Raw genomic sequence first — 19397 nt, 5'->3', positions numbered from 1 at the left:
AACTGTCAAGTCGTCCCAGGTCTTCAACCTGAAAGTCACAGTTTGTAGTTACAGGCAGCGAACGTCACCCTTGTGAGTCCGGAGAAGTGACCAGCAGTAGTGGATTTTGCCCTATTACATTATTTAAGCAATAGTAAGTAGGTTTAGAATAGTAACTCATGTTAGAATCAATGAGTAGTTTTACAATATATTAACCTGTGTATGTAAATATGAATTGTTGTGTGGCCACAAATTAATGTCATATTGTAGTTTTATGTTTATGGTATGTAGTTAGGATTTCATATTTTGTGAGAAATATTGTAGAATTCTAAAAAAGGATTTTACTTAGACAAATGTCTCAAGAGGACTCAGGCAGTCAATCACAACAGGTCCCTGAATTAATTGTCCATCTTTATGATAGTAAGGTTGTAGGTTTTTCTAACGGCACTGACCCCAGTAGACATCCAATACCAGTACTGCCTAATAATCCCTTAATGGGAGAAATCCTTGAGCGCCTAGGAATTGACACCACATCACCTTTAGGTCTAAGGACAAGATACACTGATGTAATAACATTGGATACTTTAGAAGAGTAGATAATTGTTCCAAAATATTAATTGGAAAACTGTTTAAAACATTCTATAGGGTCATTAATGAATATCTTGAGGGTATATAGATAGTTATTATTTGAGAATATTCTCTTAATGTAGAACTCAGTACATTAAAACTGCATTATAAAAGTATGTCATTTTCAGAGATTGCAATCACATTTTGATATAAATATGAAAGTAAAATCAAATATTTTATCCAAACGTGTAGAGAGTCTAGACAGTAGTTAGACTAGTCTCTGTTTATAGTTTCACCAGCAAAAAGAAATGGGATTATTTAGAAGAATGTATGAGAATAAGTAAATTGAAATGGAAGAAGAATAACTTGTGTTAATGAAAAGTATGCAAGGAGTAGGAGACTGGTGGATCTCCAGGGTAAGGAGAAACAAATTAAAGGATATGATCATATGAAAGAATTTAGGAATTTAGGAATATAAAAAGTTTAAATAAATACAGGTATTAACTCAACAGGCCTACCTACCTGTCAGAGGCAGGATGGTTTTGGAGGTTGTGGAAAAAGAGGTGGACGATTTATTAATAAAATAAATATTGATGCATTGTCCAGTGTAACCTCTATATGCAAACATAAAGACAAGGTCCTCCAAAGTGCCATGGGACCCCTGTAGAACACCTGGTTGAGGTATATTCTGAAAACAGAGACCAAATAGGACACAACTGTACAGAATGGCACCAGGCTACTAAATACCGCATATACCTATGGCCCCAAAAGCCTGGCAGTTCTCCCAATCAGAAGAGACTCAGAGGCAGATCCAAGGACAACATAAGGAAAAGCCATTCACAGAAACAAGTAGTAGATGCACAAGCCCAGAAGAGGCCAAGAGGGAGACCACAAAAATGGCCAAAGCCAGAGGGTCCTAATGATAATAAAGCAGAAGAAGGGACATTGGTAGAAAAGAAATGTCCTCCTCAGTTGACTCGCATCAAGATAGCTAAGTGTCATAAAGACAACATAACTGCCTACTTTGCATATCCCATTTCAGAAACAGGCGATGATATCTATGAATGGGCCACATATACTCTAGATGAGTGAAGCAAAACACAAGAAGACCCCATTCCAGGCAATGTTGTATATTTTGGAGATGGGTTTCCACAGTAGATTAGGACACGGGATTGAGACACACAGGTGCAGTAGTGGTCAAAGCAATGTTGCATTACTCTTCAGATATAGTGGTGATACCAGACCAGATAACGTTGTCACCTTATTACTTAACTCAGGTTGTTGAGCCAGTCGTTTTAATGTCAGCACTTAAACAAGGGGAAGGGGAAGCAATAACCATATACGTTGATTTAGGCTATGTCACTGCAATAGTGCAAAATGGTCCCTTAATAACACACATACTATAGCTTTGTTAGCTAGCAAAATATCCCCACCTTCAGGCCCATTGGATGCACAAAGACAGGAACAGATTTAATATATAGAAAGATACCAAAGCATTCCTATTTATAAGTCCTAAATAAGCTACATTCCCCTTGGCACACTGCTAGAAGCAACATGTCTCTCTAAATACGCCAGAATTGGTTTGTTTGCAACTTACATCAGATTACCACAATGCAGAAATACACCTGTCATGTGTGCCAGCAGGGTTCATTAAACCCCACCTTTAAAGTAACAGTTTCTACAATACTCAACATTGAGAGCTCTCCACTGGGATTAGGGCCAACTCTAGGGCGGTGCGACCGGTGCCACCACACCTGATGCTGGTTTCAGGTGGGGGCGCAGGTTCCAAGTATATTGTGGTTTCAAAAGCATTTGCTAACATTCATTGCCTCAGGCAAATCACAAACTATATACAAAGTGCATATAATGTGGATAGGTTGGTGAGTTACTGTTTGTTGTTAGCAGGATCCTCTTTGTTGCTTGCAGTTTTATAAGTTAAACTCATAATATATAGCAGTGAGCTATTGACTGTCATCAAGGTGCTGTAGAGATACTACAAGACATGCAGAGTTATACTTTTTGTTCAGTCTTTTATTTTTCGAAATCTTGCAAAAAAGTAAAAATACATTTTTATTAATAAAGAGAACTCCCAAACATGGTCTCACAGTTCAAACGCTGAGTTCGTACTTCTCCAGATCAAGCGCTCTTAAACTACACTGCCTATCAGTATGGATGACATGTAACTCCTACACCTTGTAGTTCTCTATCTTATGAAACATTTCTTATACATTGATTTACACATGTGACTGATTGTCTCTATGTAATGTGGGTGTGGTGTGGAGTGTTTTGACACCCTACCCTGGTACGAGAGGCACTTCAGAATTAATTAAAAGCACCTGAGAGAGAGTGTTTATGGAGACTTAAGGGGCACAGCTAAGGGTTGGAAGTGAGGGAATCAGTGGCAGAGGCGGTCATTAGGGAGCACCAACAAAAATGTTTACACCGGGCGCCACCAGTGATAAAGTAGGAACTTATGTCCATTGTGATGTCAAGTTTGCTGCTAATTTTCTGGTCGGTGAGGTAATGCTCCAGTGGGGCATTCCTGAGGAAATTAGATTTGATTTTGCCACACACATTTCTTTCAATAATATCTTTTCCCATCTCACCACTTTGTTAAGAATGATACACAAACTCTTGTTAGCTTACCACCCCCAAAGTAACAACATCTTTGCGTGCTTAAATGAACTCTTAAAACACACAATAAGTAAACTGTGTGTAACATTGGAAAATAAATGGTTGTACTGTCTCCCATAAGCACTGCTCTCCTCGAGAAACACCTCAGGTCAGAATACCATTTGACCCCACTTCAGATAGTGACAGAGAGAAGGATGAACATCATTGTGCTACTAACTAGATATAGGTGGCAAACTGAGAGTGCACCTGAAATAGTACAACCTTAAATATATGTTTATTTGTCACACCTAACACAAGTGTCAAAGTTTGTCTCTAAACAGGGTACACTTTAGCTGCCATGCGCGTCAAAGTGCCTCGAGATGACGCCCCTCCAGTGCATGATTAACAGACATCCTTGCCATTGGAAACTCAAATTTGCATTAGAAACGGTTTCACCAGTGGAGAGATTCTGACAACACAGTTGCCTGCAGTGAATAATTCTCAGCTAAAAGCAATAGATTCCTTTCTCACTCCAACATCTGCCTGACCCTAGCTGTGCCATCCATCCCTTTGGATAACGAGCAGGAAAAGAGGGGGGAAAACAGAGGAGAAGAAACCGTAGTAAAGCTTCCCTCCACGCTTTAACAAGAGACATTTATTTTAAGTTATGTGCTTTAATTTTATTTTTTCCTTCTGGGTGCGCTAATACTGATGCTTTTAGCCCTTGCATGTTTCTATTGTACACAAGCGCAAAACAGCTGATAATGATACTGACCATGATCCTCTCTACACTGCTTTGTTTTGAAGATAGGTGGTACCAGGTACCACCACATGCTTAGTTTAGGCAAATCCACAGCTAATATCAGTTGTTATGTATGCTCCCTCATCCCCATGTTGCTGCAGTAGATAAATTGCATTACCCTAATGAGGTATTCCCAAGCTTTTACTCACTGTCTTTTGTACCTTTTGTATGTAGAATAAAAGCGCAGCTGCAACCAATACATCTTACCCCAATCACTGCACAAGGAAAAACGACAAGATTTGATACCATGGCTGAAGTATTACTGACCTTGACAGATAGACTAGAGAAAAGTGATCAGATATCAAGAATGAAGGAAACAGGTCAGAAGAGAGATTGGCCAAAGTGGGGGGAAAAGGGATATTAGACCAGGGTATTGTAGAGGTAACTCAATCATCATCAAAATGTAGTACAGGATCAGTATTTGCCAATGATAAATGGAACACCGGTGTCACATTTATATGTAGAGTTGTATCATTGCAGGATGGCAGGGACAAGTAGCCCTTTAAGATTTGGTAACATAATAGGACAGTTTAATTTCAGAGGAAATAGGACAGTAAAGGTGAAGTAACTTCAACTGCAGCACCACTGTGGATGAAGCTGACATGCAGGGGGGCACCTCCAGCCTGATGGACCACTTTTGTCAGAACGGGACCTAGCTCCACATGCACCTGACCCTGAATTGGAATGGCCTCTGTGACTGAAAGGGTGGCTGTATACCCACCCTCTCTGGTGATACCAGCAGTGCGCTTCTCAAATTTGTATGACCATCCCATGCGCTGTCTAAGAGACTTAGTTTCACCATCAGGTGAAGAAAAGGCAAGCTTCAGAATGCTATGGCACTGTGGTTTGGGTAAACGGTCCCACAGGAACACAGACTAACTAATGACACATGTGGTCATAAGTAGCATGGTGGCAGTCATTAGGGGTTGTAAACACAAAATGGGGCTGCCCCCAGTCGGGATTTCTACAGGTCTCTAGAGATGCGTGTAAGGTGGGGGCATCTCACAAAACATATAGGACTGGCCTCACACACCACCTGGTGTCAAGCTTCATCATAGGCCGTCCTCACCCTCTAAAAACTCGGTTTGATAGAGGGCGGGCATAGACCTGATGATAGGGATGCACTTCTAAACTAAGTGGGGGCCCGTGAGTAGTGAAAATGATTTAAAAGCCATTACAGTTGTCATAAAGACACTTTTTTTATTATTTGGGCAATTGTATGGTATTAAAAGAGGTTAGCGGTGACTGGGGAACTGATTATCCCTTCACTGTGATGGTTGTGGTCAACATATTTCTGCTAGATGTCCCAAAAGGGTACGTAGCATTCATCAGGACCATGTATCTATGGGGCTCCGTCTTTATATTTAAAAGGAAAGTAAATAAAGACCAACCACTATATGGGGTGTGTATTGTCACTATCCCCGCCGGTATAGTACTCCAAATATGCCTGTAGAGAAACAGAAAACAAACAAAGACAAGATATGTGGATTTCTGTTGGTTGTAACGTAAGTTACCATACATCACCACACTTTTAATCGCGCATGGTGGTTTCTAAGAGCAGAGCACGTGTCATTCATACGTGTTTACACTTCTTCGTGAAAGAATGTCTCTCTTGACTTACCCTAGGTAATTAACCTACTTTCTCCATAGGAGGTCAAGTGGGGAAAGCCCCTATACTGACATTCTGGGAAAGAAAGTGAGAGAAAAACACAACATGAGAGCCTGGTGGTGTTGGGTCAGGTTCATGACATAAAATCTAAAGATGCAGGTAAACATTAAAAAACTGGCAGAAAACAGGTACTCTAGTCAAGTCAAGTCAAGTTTAAATTTGTATAGCGCACTACTCACCCAGAGGGTCTCAAGGCGCTTGAGGGATGGGGGGAGCTTTACTTATCAAATATCCAAGTTTTTAGTTGTTTTCTGAAGGAGAGGTGGTTCTGTGTGAGGCGGAGGTGGGTGGGGAGGGAATTCCAGGTCTTGGCCGCTAAGTAGGAGAAGGATCTTCCTCCCATGGTGGATCTTTGGATGCGTGGAATTGCGGCGAGGGCTTGATTGGACGATCGAAGTTGGCGGGTGGGGGTGTAGAAGGACAGGCGCGTGTTGAGGTATTCGGGTCCTAGGTCGTAGAGGGCTTTGTGTGCGTGGGTGAGGAGACGGAACGTTATTCTCTTGTTGACGGGGAGCCAGTGGAGGTCTTTCAGGTGACCGGAAATGTGAGCTTGGCGGGGGATGTCTAGGATGAGTCTGGCTGAGGCGTTTTGGATGCGTTGGAGTTTTTTCTGTAGTTTGGCTGTGGTTCCGGCGTAAAGGGTGTTTCCGTAGTCTAGTCGGCTTGTGACCAGTGCAGGGGTGACCGTCTTTCTTGTTTCGGTGGGGATCCAACGGAAGATTTTGTTGAGCATAAGTAGGATGTTGAAGCATGATGATGAGACGGCGTTGACTTGTCTGGTCATCGAGATGGAGGAGTCCAGGATGAAGCCCAGGTTACGTGCGTGGTCCGTTGGTATTGGTGCGTTTCCCAGGGCCGGAGGCCACCATGAGTCGTCCCAGGTGGAGGGGGTTGATCCTAAGATGAGGACTTCCGTTTTGTCCGAGTTTAGTTTTAAACGGCTGTTCTTCATCCACTTGACTACTTCTTTCATCCCTTCGTGTAGGTTGGTTTTGGCAGTGTTTGGGTCTGTGGTGAGGAATAGGATCAGCTGAGTGTCGTCTGCGTAGGAGATAATGTTGAGGTTGTGTTGGCGCGCAATGGATGCGAGGGGACTCATGTATACATTGAAGAGGGGGGGACTGAGTGAAGATCCTTGGGGTACGCCGCAGATGACTTCGGTGGCCTCTGATCAAAAAGGGAGGAGGCGGACTCTCTGGGTTCTTCCAGCGAGGAACGAGATTATCCAGTCCAATGCTTTTCCATGTATTCCGATGCTGCTGAGGCGTTGTATAAGGGTGTTATGACAGAATGTGTCGAAGGCTGTGGAGAGGTCGAGTAGGATAAGGGCAGCAGTTTCTCCGTTGTCCAGTAGAGTTCGAATGTCGTCTGTTGCTGCGATGAGGGCGGTCTCGGTGCTGTGTTTGGCACGGAAGCCGGACTGTGAAGGGGTCGAGGGATTTGTTGGATTCAAGGAAGGCGGTGAGTTGACTGTTGACGGCTTTCTCAATGACTTTGGCAGGGAATGGGAGGAGTGAAATGGGGCGGTAGTTCTTAAGTTCAGTGGGGTCTGCTGTAGGTTTCTTCAAGAGGGCGCTGAGTTCGGCATGTTTCTACCTTTCCGGGAAGGTGGCGGAGTTGAGGGAACAGTTGATGACGTCTTGGAGATAAGGTGCGATAATGGAGTCTGCTTTGTTGAAAATGTGGTGGGGACATGGGTCGGTTGGCAATCCTGAGTGAGTGGTGTTCATAAGGCGGATGGTGTCTTCAGTGGTGATTGGGTTCCAGGCGCAAAGGTTGTTGGAGGGGGGTTTAAGTTCGGAGGTAGGTGGGGTGGGCTGGTCTCCAAAGCTGTTATGTATGTCAGCGATTTTTTTGTGGAAGAACGAGGCTAGAGAGTCGCAGAGGTCTTGGGGTGGAGTGATGTCGTTAGTGCCGGCGGTGGAGTTGGTAAACTCTTTGACGATGTTGAATAGTTCCTTGCTGTTGTGGGCGTTGTTGTCGAGTCGATCCTTGAATGCTGATTTCTTGGTGGATCGGATCAGTGGGTGGTGTTTGCGGGTGGCGTTCTTGAAGGTGGTCAGGTTGTCAGTGGTTGGGTTTTTTTGCCAGGCTTTCTCGAGGGTGCGACAGATCTTCTTGGATTTCTTAAGGTCGTCATTAAACCAGGGGGCTTTTTTGCTGCCTTGCTTGATTTGATGGTTTTTCAAGGGTGCTAATTCATCAGCGCTGTGGGTGATCCATTGTGTGAGGTTGGTGGCTGCTTGGTTTGGGTCCGATGATTTTGCAGGAGGGTTTTGGTGAAGCGATGTGAAGAGCTGGTCGGTGGTAATTTTATTCCAGTTTCTCCGGGGAATTGGTAGTGGGTGGTTGTGGGTCGTAGTCTTTTTGTAGTTGAAGTGAACGCAGCTGTGGTCCGTCCAATGGAGAGCTGTGGTTGATTAAAGGAGATGTGCTTGCTGGAGGTGAAGATTGGGTCGAGCGTGTGCCCGGCAAAGTGGGTGGGGGTGTCAACAAGTTGTTGGAGTCCGAGTTTGGCGAGGTTGTCTAAAAGGGTGGTGGTGTTGCTGTCGTTGTTCTTTTCCAGGTGGAAGTTGAGGTCTCCCAGTAGGATGTAGTCCTCGGAGGGGAGGGCGTGAGGGCTGATGAAGTCAGTGATGTCTTCGCTGAATTGTGTGCGGGGTCCGGGTGGTCTATAGATGAGGGTGCCTCTGAGTGTGGTCCTAGGGTCAGTGTGAATCTGGAAGTGAAGGTGTTCGGCGGTTGTGAGGTCGTCATCGGAACTGGTCGTGATGCGGATGGTGTTCTTATGAACGATGGCGATTCCTCCTCCTGTTTGGTTGATGCGGTCCTTTCGGATGATCTTGTAGCCGTCCGGGATGGCAATGGCGATGTCGGGCGCTGATGAGGCGTTCATCCAGGTTTCTGTAAGAAAGGCGACGTCCGGCGATGTGGTGTCGAGTAGGTTCCAAAGTTCAATGGCGTGTCTGTGGACCGAGCGGGTGTTGAGTAGGATGCACTTCAGATGGTTAGTGTCAGAGCTCTGTTTGGAGTCTGTGGATTTGGTGTGGGTCCTGATGCAGTCGAACTTGCAGGAGTGGCAGGTGAAGGGTCCATGGGTGTGTCCTGGGGCGGCTTTGTAGCAGTCTGGGAGACGGCCGGAGTTGAGTGCTGAGAGGTTAGCGGTGTTGTACGTTATGCGGGTGGAGAGGATTTTGCGGGGGCCAGGGGGTCTTGCGCTGGTGCGCGGTCCAGGCGCGGACGGGCGTAGACAGGCTTACCTTTGGTGCACCTTCGGCACGCATAGGGCTCGTCCGCTGCGCGTGAATGCTGCGCGCAAATGCATCTGACATAAGTGGATAGTGGAGGGGGGCGGAGCGAGGGAGGAGCAGCTGGGAGGCGGGAGCGGGGTGGAGAGGACGGGCTCCGAGGCACAACAACAAGATGGCAGCAAAAGCAAAACCAAAACAGGTTGGGGCACAAAGTTGGATTACGCTGTGGGCAGTGGCACCGGCACAATCAGGCACTAACAATTGTTTTCAAATCTGTGATGCGAGCGCTACGATAACAACTGCACAAACGAGCAATACAAATTATGGTCTAAACTGCACAAGCGAGCAATGCACAGATGAGCAATACAAATTAGGACTGGACAAACGAGCAATGTATAAGTGAGGATTAAAGCGCTATTGAATTAAAGCAGGCAGCAGTTCTTTAAAGCGCAAAGCAATGTGAGCGCAGCCCAACGGTACCAGTGGAGACCAGGGAGCGTGGGGAGCGACCGCTTCTGAAGCGTCCCCCTCTCTACAAAAGTAGTAGGGGGATTTTACCTACATCGGGGTGTTGTGCACGCTCTAGCATCCATCCATACATCATTCACACTCGTACTGTCTTAGGTGCGCCTTCCGCCGTGTAGCCTATTGGTGTCCGCTTCGCCTCCCCGCCATTGAATGGTAACAGAAGTGGAGGGGTCTTATATAGTACTCTCATGCATGTAATTGGTGCTAATTAGGAGTATACTAGTAGCACCTGGGTGGGATCCGGTGTCCCCGTGTAATGGTGCCTGGTTGCCTGGTTGTGGGCATATTGGTCGAGGTTGCGAAATCGCTGCTTCCTTCCTCAAGTGTGTGCGCCCTTAGTAAAATTCCCCCTGTTAGTGGGTGTGGTCCGGAGTAGAGTCGCGTTGCTCACGTCCCGATAGAAGAGCATGTGTTCCCTTACAACCCTTTTCCCCGCAATGGGCGTGGATGTGGGCGGGATAACATTGCAAGCGTCTGACGTCGGATGCGTGTCAGAGTCACTATGCATGGTCAGGCGGTTGCCTGGACTCATACTGTTTAGGAGCGGGTGAAGGAACTCGTTCAGAGTATCCTACGGGGGGAAAACGAGGCTATTTGAGATAGCGAATGGCCTGCTTTCACACAATAAAGGCCATGGACGAAAATGTAAAAAAATATACTGTTAATTCCCTGTGTCAGTAGAATTTAGTTAATTGCAATCATAATCACAACAATACCCTCATGTTTGGAAAGATGTATCTAATCCAAACTGGGGTACATTCTTAATATCCATAATGGAGGGGGGTTGTTATCACACTCAAAGCTTATGGATAATAGCCTGATTTGGGGTTTAGCGGAGGCAGATCGTGTAATGCCGACTCTTGTGTTTATTATTTATCTTATAACAGAAAGTGTCCTCTTCTTCCTGCTGCCCTTTTTAAAGAAGTATGATTGCCTGGTCATATACCAGGAAGGGCGATTAGCGTGCGTTCCTAGTCTGTGGCAGTTTTTATCAAAAAATGTGCTTTAGTTGGTACACAGTGTATGTGTTGATGCACAAGTTACTTACCTTCGGTAACGATATATCTGTAAGAAACAGTAGTTAGTGTTACATTCCTTACCTTAGAATATCCCCAGGCGTCAGACTGGATCGGGAAAGTTTTGCGTAGCAGTACCTCTGCGCGTCGATAGGCATCGTCTGCGGTTCCGCGTCCGTCGGCGGCGCCATGATCGCCGGGATGACGTCGTCGGAGCACTTAGACACCGCCCTTGCGCGCTGACACTCAATTCTTGTACATAGCTTTCCGCTCCAGGAACACAGAGCCATGCCAGAGACCAACACTGGTGCCATGAAACTAGGGCACACAAAGGGAGATACCTTAACCCTAGATATCGGTTCGCAGAACGGGGAGGATGGGTGGGGCGGTAAGGAATCTAACACTAACTACTGTTTCTTATAGATATATTGTTACCGATGGTAAGTAACTTGTGCATCTGAAAGAAACAGATTCCTTACCTTAGAATAGATACCCCAGCTATACCATCCCCGGTGGTGGGTCTGCGAACTAAGTTCACACCAGAAAGTCCTGGAGAACGGAACGGCCAAAAAAGCCATTTCTCCGGACTTGGCTGTCCAGGCAGTAGTGTCTCGCAAACGTGTGCAGCAAAGCCCACGTAGCTGCCTGACAGATGTCCTGCAAGGAAAATCCCCGAGCCAGGGCAGTAGTTGCCTCCGTGGCCCGAGTGGAATGGGCCCTCAGCCCAACAGGAGGCTACTTTTTCGCCAAGGAGTAACAGACCTTGATGCACAACATGACACACCGAGAGATGGTCCGCTGGTGCACCACCCGTCCCTTCTTAGCGCCAACGTAACCAACAAAGAGCTGGTCGTCCACCCGGAACTGGCGTGTGCGGTCTAGATAAAAAGAGAGCGCACACTTTGGGTCCAGACGGTGGAGCCTCTCTTCCTCTTTCGAGGGGTGCGGTGGTGGAAAGAAGGTGGGTAAGGTGATGAACTGCCCGATATGAAAGGCCGTAACCACCTTGGGCAGGAAAGAAGGACGAGTTCTCAAGACAACTTTGTCCGGATGGACAAAGAGGAAAGGAGGCTTAGAAGATAGAGTCTGGAGCTCACTCACTCTCCTGGCAGAGGTGATGGCAACCAGGAATGCAGTCTTAAGAGTCAGAAGACGAAGAGGGTTATTGTGAAGTGGTTCAAAAGGAGCGCACATCAAATAGGTTAGAACAAGGTTCAAGTCCCACTGAGGCATTACGAAAAGAACAGGAGGAAACATGTGTGCGATGCCTTTCAAGAACCTATTTACAACAGGGGACTTGAAAAGAGAAGGCTGATCAGGATGCCTCAAGAAGGCTGAAATGGCAGAGAGGTAGCCTTTGATAGTGCCCAGAGCAGAGCACTGCTGGGCAAGAGAAAGAAGAAAGAGGAGAACCTCTGAAAGGGGGGAAGAAAGTGGATCCACAGCCTTTTCTGTGCACCATGCCACAAATTTGTTACACCTGCAGGCGTATACCGATTTTGTGGAGGGACGCCTGGCTGCCAGAATTACATCACAGACTTCAGGAGGCAAGTCAAATGGCCTCAACTGTCGCCGCTCAATCTCCACGCATGGAGGTGGAGACTGGACAGGTTCGGGTGGAGTACCGTCCCCTGCTGCTGCGACAGAAGGTCCTCCTGAAGAGGCAGACGAATCGGGGGATCGGCTGACATGCTGAGTAGCTCGGGATACCAATCTCTTCGTGCCCAGTCCGGATCCACAAAAATGACTTGGGCCCAGTCGCGCCGGATGTTCTTCATCACTCTGGGCAGAAGTGGTATAGGCGGAAAGGCGTACAACAGACCGCAGCTCCACTCGCAATGAAAAGCGTCTCCGAGCGAGTGCCGCCTTGGAAATTCCAATGCGCAGAACTGATGACATTGCCTGTTCTCTTCTGTGGTGAATAGATATAACCAAGGCTCTCCCCACTGGTGAAAGAGGCCTGCGCCGCGTCCGACTTCAGACGCTATTCGTGATCCATCATGCACCCGCAGCTGAGTTCATCTGCCCTGGCGTTCAGGGAACCTGCCAGGTGTTGAACCACCAGGGTGATGCCCTGATGTTCCAGCCATTGCCAGAGGCGCAGAGCCTCCTGACAAAGGGTCCACGACTCCACCCCGCCCTGTTTGTTGCAGCACCACATGGCAGTGGTGTTGTCTGTGAACACCTGCACTACACTTCCACGGACAGAGGGAAAGAATGCTTTCAGTGCAAGCCGGATTGCCCGCAGCTCCAAAAGTTTGATGTTGAGCCGTGACTCTGCCGGAGACCAGAGGCCTCTGATCTCTGCCTCTCCCATGTGGCCCCCCAGCCCAGAAAGGACGCATCCGTCACAACTACGTGCTTCAGGTGGGGAAGGAAGAAAGATCTGCCGCTGATCCAATCGCGGTCCGTGAGCCACCACTGCAACTGTCTCGCAGTGCCCTCCGAGATCCGGACGTGGTCGGACAGGTTGCCCTGATGCTGGGCCCACTGAAACTTCAGGTCCCACTTCAGAGCCCGCATCCGCCACCTGGCGTGATGCACCAGAAGGATGCAGGAGGCCATCAGCCCCAGAAGTTGCAGCGTCAACCTGACTGAGACTCGGGATAAAGGCTGAAAGATCGGAATCAGAGCCTGAATATCCCAAACCCGCTGTTCGGGAGGATAAACCCGAAACTGTGCCAAGTCCGATGAAGAGGAGCTTCTGAGAGGGGCACAGGTGTGACTTTGGCACATTGATGGAGAACCCCAGCAGGTGCAGAAGGTCGGCCGTAGTCTGGAGGTGGCTGAGGACTATCTGGGGTGAGCCCACCTTCAACAACCAGTCGTCGAGATAGGGGAAGACTGAGACCCCTGATCTGCGACCACCGCCATCACTTTCGTGAACACCCGTGGGGCGCTGGTAAGGCCGATGGGGAGCTCGGTAAACTGAAAGTGCTCGTGGCCCATCGTGAACCGCAGGTAGCGCCGGTGATGTGGAAATACGCGTCCTGCAAGTCTGACGCTATCATGCAGTCTTCTGGGTCCAGGGCAGCTAGGACCTGAACTAAAGTCAGCATCTTGAACTTCTCCTTCCGGAGGAAGCCGTTGACGCTTCGGAGGTTCAAGATAGGGCATAGGCCTCCTTTGCCCTTCTTTGGTACCAGAAAGTAGTGGGAGTAGCAACCACGTCCTACTTCTCGCCCAGGAACACGCTTGACGGCCCCCTTGGCCAAGAGGGACGTAACTTCCTCCTGCAGAAGTTGCAAGTGATCCCCGACATGGGGTGGTACTGAGGTGGCATGGCTGGAGGGGTCACCTCGAAGGGGAGGGAGTAGGCCCTTCGGACGATTTGCAGCACCCACCTGTCCGATGTGATGGCACACCAGTGAAGGAGGTGATGGCGAACCCTGCCCCCCACTGGCATTGAGTGGGCCTGAAAGCTCGGACTAGGAGGATTTAGAGGCAGATGCTGCAGGGGCGGATGTGGACTGACCTTGCCGTTGTCCCCCGGCACCGCCACAGCAGTTACCACGTCCACGACCGCGTTGAGGTTGGTTCTGCGGCCTGTGACTAGTTGGACGTGTGGGGGTGCCCCTTCCTTGGCCACGAAAGGGGTGAAAGGCGGAGGTTTTCTGGCGTTGGCCGAGGCCCAAGGACTTGGCCGTAGCCCTGGGACCCTTGAAACACTCCAGCGCACAGTTGGCAGACCTCAGCCAGGTGTGGCGGCGAACCACCACTGTTGTTGCAATCGCCCTACCCAACGAGTCCGTGGTATCAAGTCCACACCGTATTGAGTAGCGTGCTGCATCCCGTCCCTCTGCTAGGGCTTGGGTAAGCTTTGCCTGGACCTCCACTGGGCACTGCGGCAGCACTTCCGCAACCGTATCCCACAGAGAGTGGGTGTAACGGCCCAAAAGGCAGGCAGTGTTGACAGACCGCAACCCCAAACTCAGGGAGGAGAACAGTTTCTTCCCATACCTTTTTGAATTTCCGATCCTGAGGAGCGGTCGGGAATGTGGTCTGGGATGTAGAGGCCTGGATGACCAGGCTCTCTGGGGTGGGGTGAATGGACAGGAAGCTGGGGTCGCCCAGAGACGGGTGGTGGCGTCGGGCCACGTTCCTATCTACGGGAAGGCCCGTAGAGGGCTTGGACCAGGTGCCCAGTAGAACGTCAGTGAGGGCTTCGTTAAACGGCAGGAGAGGCTCCGAGGAGCTTGCCTGCGGTTTGAGCACCTCAAGATATACAGTTTATGAATATTCATGATGTTTTAGATGTTTATGCCTGTTTCTGTTCATCATCCTATCAGCGATGTGTGTCGTAGCCATGGGTGTTCTGGGCAGCATTTTATTTAGTTATAATTGTGTCAGACTGGCTGGGCTATGTTGCCATCTATAGCCATGGGATTTCATCATTTAGACCTGTATCCCATGTGTGCAAGCGATACAGCCAGCGTTGTTCCCTGTCGTGCAGGTTTCTGGTGCTGTCCGTTTTTTTTTTTCATCACTTCCAGCACTACCCATTGTAGATCTGATTTGTTATAGTTTAGGTCTAAAAAGTGTTTCGTTAGTCTGGTATTTAAGTTTTTTGCACCGGATGGTACTTCGGTGTTCGTTGATTCGTGTCTTCACTTTCCTTGTGGTCATTCCCAGGTATCTGAGGTTGCACAGGCATTTCAGGAGGAAAATTACATTTTCGGTGTTGCAATTGCTGAAATCCTTCAGATTCCACAGGTTGTTAGTACAGATGTCCACTTCTTTTGTGGTGATGGTCAGAGGGCATTATACGCAATTGCCGCAGGGAAAATGGCCTGTGAGTTTTGGTTGACTCCAGAGTGTGGTCTGACACCCGTCCTCATGGTGCTCAATCTTTGAGTGTACCAGATCATCCCTGAGGTTTCTACTCCTCTTAAAAGCAAAAAGGGGGGGTGCCCACTGTCAATGTCCGCTATTCAGGATTACCCATTTTTTCTTTATGATATTTTGGACCTTGTTTAATGCAAGAGTATAGGTGGTTACGCATACCATCCGATCAGATTTTTCTTTGGGAGTAGTGTCCTGCAGTGCTTCCCTATTGTTATTTCTAGCCCTTTTCTTGGCTCTTCTGATCATTTTTTTTTAGGGTAGTGTCTTGATAGTAGTTTGGTTTCCAGATGTTCTGCCTGTTCTTTAAACACTTCTAGGTCAGAACAATTTCTCCAAATTCTGAGAAATTGTCCCACTGGTAGATTTTGAAGCAGTGCCCTCGGGTGTAGCTTTCATACAGCAATAAGCTGTTCCTATCCGTAGGTTTGACTTGTACTTTAGTGGCAATCCCCTCATTCGTCAGGGTAATGTCAAGGAAGATAGCGTGGTTCTTTTCAATGGTGTGGGTGAAGTTGAGATGTTCATCTTTGCTGTTAACCCACTCAACCAATGTTGTCGCTTCTTCTGGTGTCCGGTGCCACACGATGAAGATATCATCTATGTATCGCTTCCAGGTTTCCATCTGTTGAGTGAAAGGGTTGTTAGATTTAGTCTTCCTCTAATTGGTGGACATACAGGATCTTATGGTACAGCACCTCCTCAAACTCCAATTTTTTTCAGTAAGGGCCATCTCCGCACACTCCATAATGAAATGTCTCTGGGTCATGTATATCATTATGGAATGTGTGCAGATGGCCCTTACAGAAAAAGAATTTGAGTTTGAGGAGGTGCTGTACCATCAGATCAAGGGCACATTCCTGGGCAGCACATTTACACCGAGCAAGGCGTGCCTGTATGTCCAAAAGAGTGTAAAGAAGGGCATCCTTAAATGATCAACAAATTGAGCAGCCTTCAGAGCGTGATTACAGTGAATTTGAATTCCAGATCTGGGAAGTAGGCATGTCAACTTTAAAATATCTAGAACCGTCCTGGGATCCAATATCCCAGGTGTGTACTCCCTAAACAGGAATTTTGGTAGATGTGCCCTTTCAACTGCCTTGTCTCTATAACTCTAAATCTCTTGCATGTACACACTGCGCACAGAAATGTGGGGGTTATTAACCTGGGCCTGGTGTTTCCCCAGTTCACTCCCACAATGTATCTGCATGTTGAACAGGGCATTTATGGCATCAATCTTTATGCCTCTTTGGGTCCGTAACTCTCTTTTGATTCGCTTTTGGACTAATACGGATCTCTATTTGTTCACAGACAATGCAACATAATTAGTACCCAGGGTGGGAGTAGTGAATCGTCAACGATTTTAACATGTTAGAAATATGTGCTACACCCCAGATCTTCCGCTTCTGGGGCTTTCTTGCAGTGTTATTAGTATTAAAAAAAAGAAATAGTAAAAGGGCAACCAAAGTTTTTGGACAGGGTGAGTTCCTTCAATAAAAAGTCTGGCTCTTCAGTCGCATCTGAGTAAACTATATAGCACAACATGACCTGGTGAAATACATACTTGGAAATCACGTACCTGAAGAGCCTGCACGCTTTCTATTTCCCAGTTTGATTAGGTGTCACCCCCACACATCGTGGTCTCGCAAACTGGCCAATTAGAAACATGGGTGGGGTGTCTTTTCCTTGACAGCTATCTGCTACTGATTTTATTTCCTTGTAGATGTTCTTCATGATATGGAGTCATAATTTATTTCAATTAACACTAACTTGAATGCTTTATAATCAATTTGTCTAAACCCTCTTCTGTAACTAAATTATGCATTTTCTTTGATTTCCTGTTGTTATTGTTATCTTCTTTTTCATTCCATTGATCTGTCTCCAGAGAGCTTATAAAGGATCTAGGGCCAGATGTGCGACCCACCAATTTGCGCCTGGCAAATTGTATCGCATTTGCGATTCGTAACTTGTGACTCGCAAACTGGGATGCACAGCAGTGTCTCAGACACTGATTGAAATTGGTAATGGGGTCGCAAAGTGCATGCCTACTTAATTTGCGACCCCATTAGGAATGGCTAGTACTCACAGGGAGGGTGGCCTGCTGGGATCACCATGTCTGTGACTTCTTTTAAATAAAGCAGTTTTAATGCAGCCCGTTTTCCTTAAAGGAAAACGGGATGCATTTAAAAAAAAAGAAACTGAAACTTTTCAGTTTCATATTTTAACGGCAGGCAGTGGTCCATGGAACCACTGCCTGCCCTTAAAAAATATTTTTTTACCCATTCACAAGGGGACCCCTTCCTGTTTGCAAATGGTTTACCACCTACTTGAAGTAGGCGGTAAATTGCGTGTTTTGTGGCCACATTTGCAGTTGCAAAACATTCATACATACAAATGCGAGTCACTATTTGGAAGGGACGCCCTTGGCACGCCCCTTCCTAATAGCAAGTCGCAAACCTCATTTTGCGAATCAGTAAAATTTACCGATTCGCAAAATGAGGTTTGTACATGGCCATGCCCTAAATTGCGGTCGCAAACTACCACTTGCCCGTTTGCGACCACAATTTAGGCCATGGCCATCTGGCCCCTAATTTTAATTGTTATACAGTTATATGATATACATGTATGTTTGTCTATGCACTGTTTAGATTAGATTGTTAATGAATTCTTATGAATAGGTGGTTGCTGACTTATTCTTTCTTGCACTCTAGAACATATGCATTTAGCTAACTTTGTTCTATACTGTGATATTCAAAATCTTTATGGAAGTGTCATCTGAAAAAAAGGTTTTATAAGGATTATTATGAGAATATTTATTCCATTTAACTGATCATGTAAAACATAGGGCATGCATGTCATCTGCACTTCCTGTATGTTGGGACTGATCAAGGTTGTTCCATGGCTACAGAGCATGTCAGATATGCACTATACTAATTCACCACTAATCCTTTATGGGTTCCAGAGTAGAATGCTACTCGATGAAAAAGCGCTCCCACTCCTCGTCAGGGGTAGTAAGCACTATATAAATGCAATTACAATACAATACAATATTCCAGATAAGATTGAACCACGTAAATATTTCACGTGTTGTATTCGTTGTCTGTAATCTTTTCTTACATTTTTGGACATTCGTGCTTCAAACAGTAGAGAAACCCCAACAAACGTTGACGCAAATGGAAAAGCAAAGTGATCTGTACATAGTTCATGCTCATGTAAAAATTGTTTTTTATACCTAGCACGTTTAGGAAGTTGACCTTGGTGACTCTTGCTGGAGTCCAGTAAATGCACTACCAGCATGGCGCCTGGCAAGGGCACGGAGAGGTGCGCATCAAAATAAAATAGAGAAGGGTGCAAGAAATGTAGCAGGCGTAGGGGGCGCCAAAATGTTTTAAAATTGTCTGCGGAAACCAACTGCTCACACATTTGTTTTGTGAATGCTTAACTTGTCCCCCAGGCCGGAAGTAACCGCAAACGGTGCTGACAAAACGTACCTGCTGTAGCGGTATGACCAGGAAGGCGCCCCCGCCGGCGCATTCTGTCACAACAGCCAGAAACTGAGGGTTGGCCGCGCAGAAGGGGTTGTCGTGGACGCTCCTCGTGATAGGCACGCAGTCATAACAGTTCTCTTTGGTCGCGGCCTTGCCGAACACGTGACGGTACTTTGAGCTTCGGTATTGAGGCTGCCATGACATCTGGAGAATGAACAAAGATAAGAAAGAAAGACAAAATAACTTGAGTTGAACGTAAGGGTCGGGAAAAAGAACGTAATGCTCGTTATGTGTTTTTTCCCAAGCATGGCTTGTAATAGTTGGACCAAAATGGTTCTCAAAAGGAAAATGATTATTAAATAACGGTAAAATGCAATAAATACTGACTGACTCCAGTAAAGCCTCCTCCCTACTCGCACAGCACCTAAGAACAAGGGGCCGTTTCTCAACCTTTCACGCGTGCACATGAAGCACCTATTTCCAAATACAATTCCACAAAGAGACAATAAATCTTTAAGTACAACTGAATTGGTAAGGAAATCCAAAGAATGAGGGAAACACGCCATGGCTCGGGCCTCAAGATACTCTTCTGTGTGCAACCCACAGAAGAAAAAATAAGTTTCTAAGATTCACCTCTCCAAC

The 19397-nt window shown here is 46.8% G+C and overlaps 1 protein-coding gene across 2 annotated transcripts in view; it reads right to left on the bottom strand.

Moving 5' to 3' along the window:
• Positions 1-19397, bottom strand: part of CORO2A (coronin 2A) — a 433064-nt gene that overhangs the window by 300293 nt on the left and 113374 nt on the right. For both annotated transcript variants that reach the window (XR_015309352.1, XM_086961842.1), the window contains exon 2: positions 18759-18959. Coding sequence is in view for 1 of the 2 variants with exons in the window: in XM_086961842.1 (XP_086817968.1) it covers positions 18759-18959 (201 nt within the window). In the remaining variant the exon portion in view is untranslated. The remainder of the gene's footprint in view (positions 1-18758; positions 18960-19397) is intronic.

This window comes from Lissotriton vulgaris, chromosome 3_1 (genome assembly GCF_964263255.1).
Source record: "Lissotriton vulgaris chromosome 3_1, aLisVul1.2, whole genome shotgun sequence".
Taxonomy (NCBI): Eukaryota; Metazoa; Chordata; class Amphibia; order Caudata; family Salamandridae; genus Lissotriton; species Lissotriton vulgaris.
This window is presented reverse-complemented; position numbering and strand designations above follow the sequence as displayed.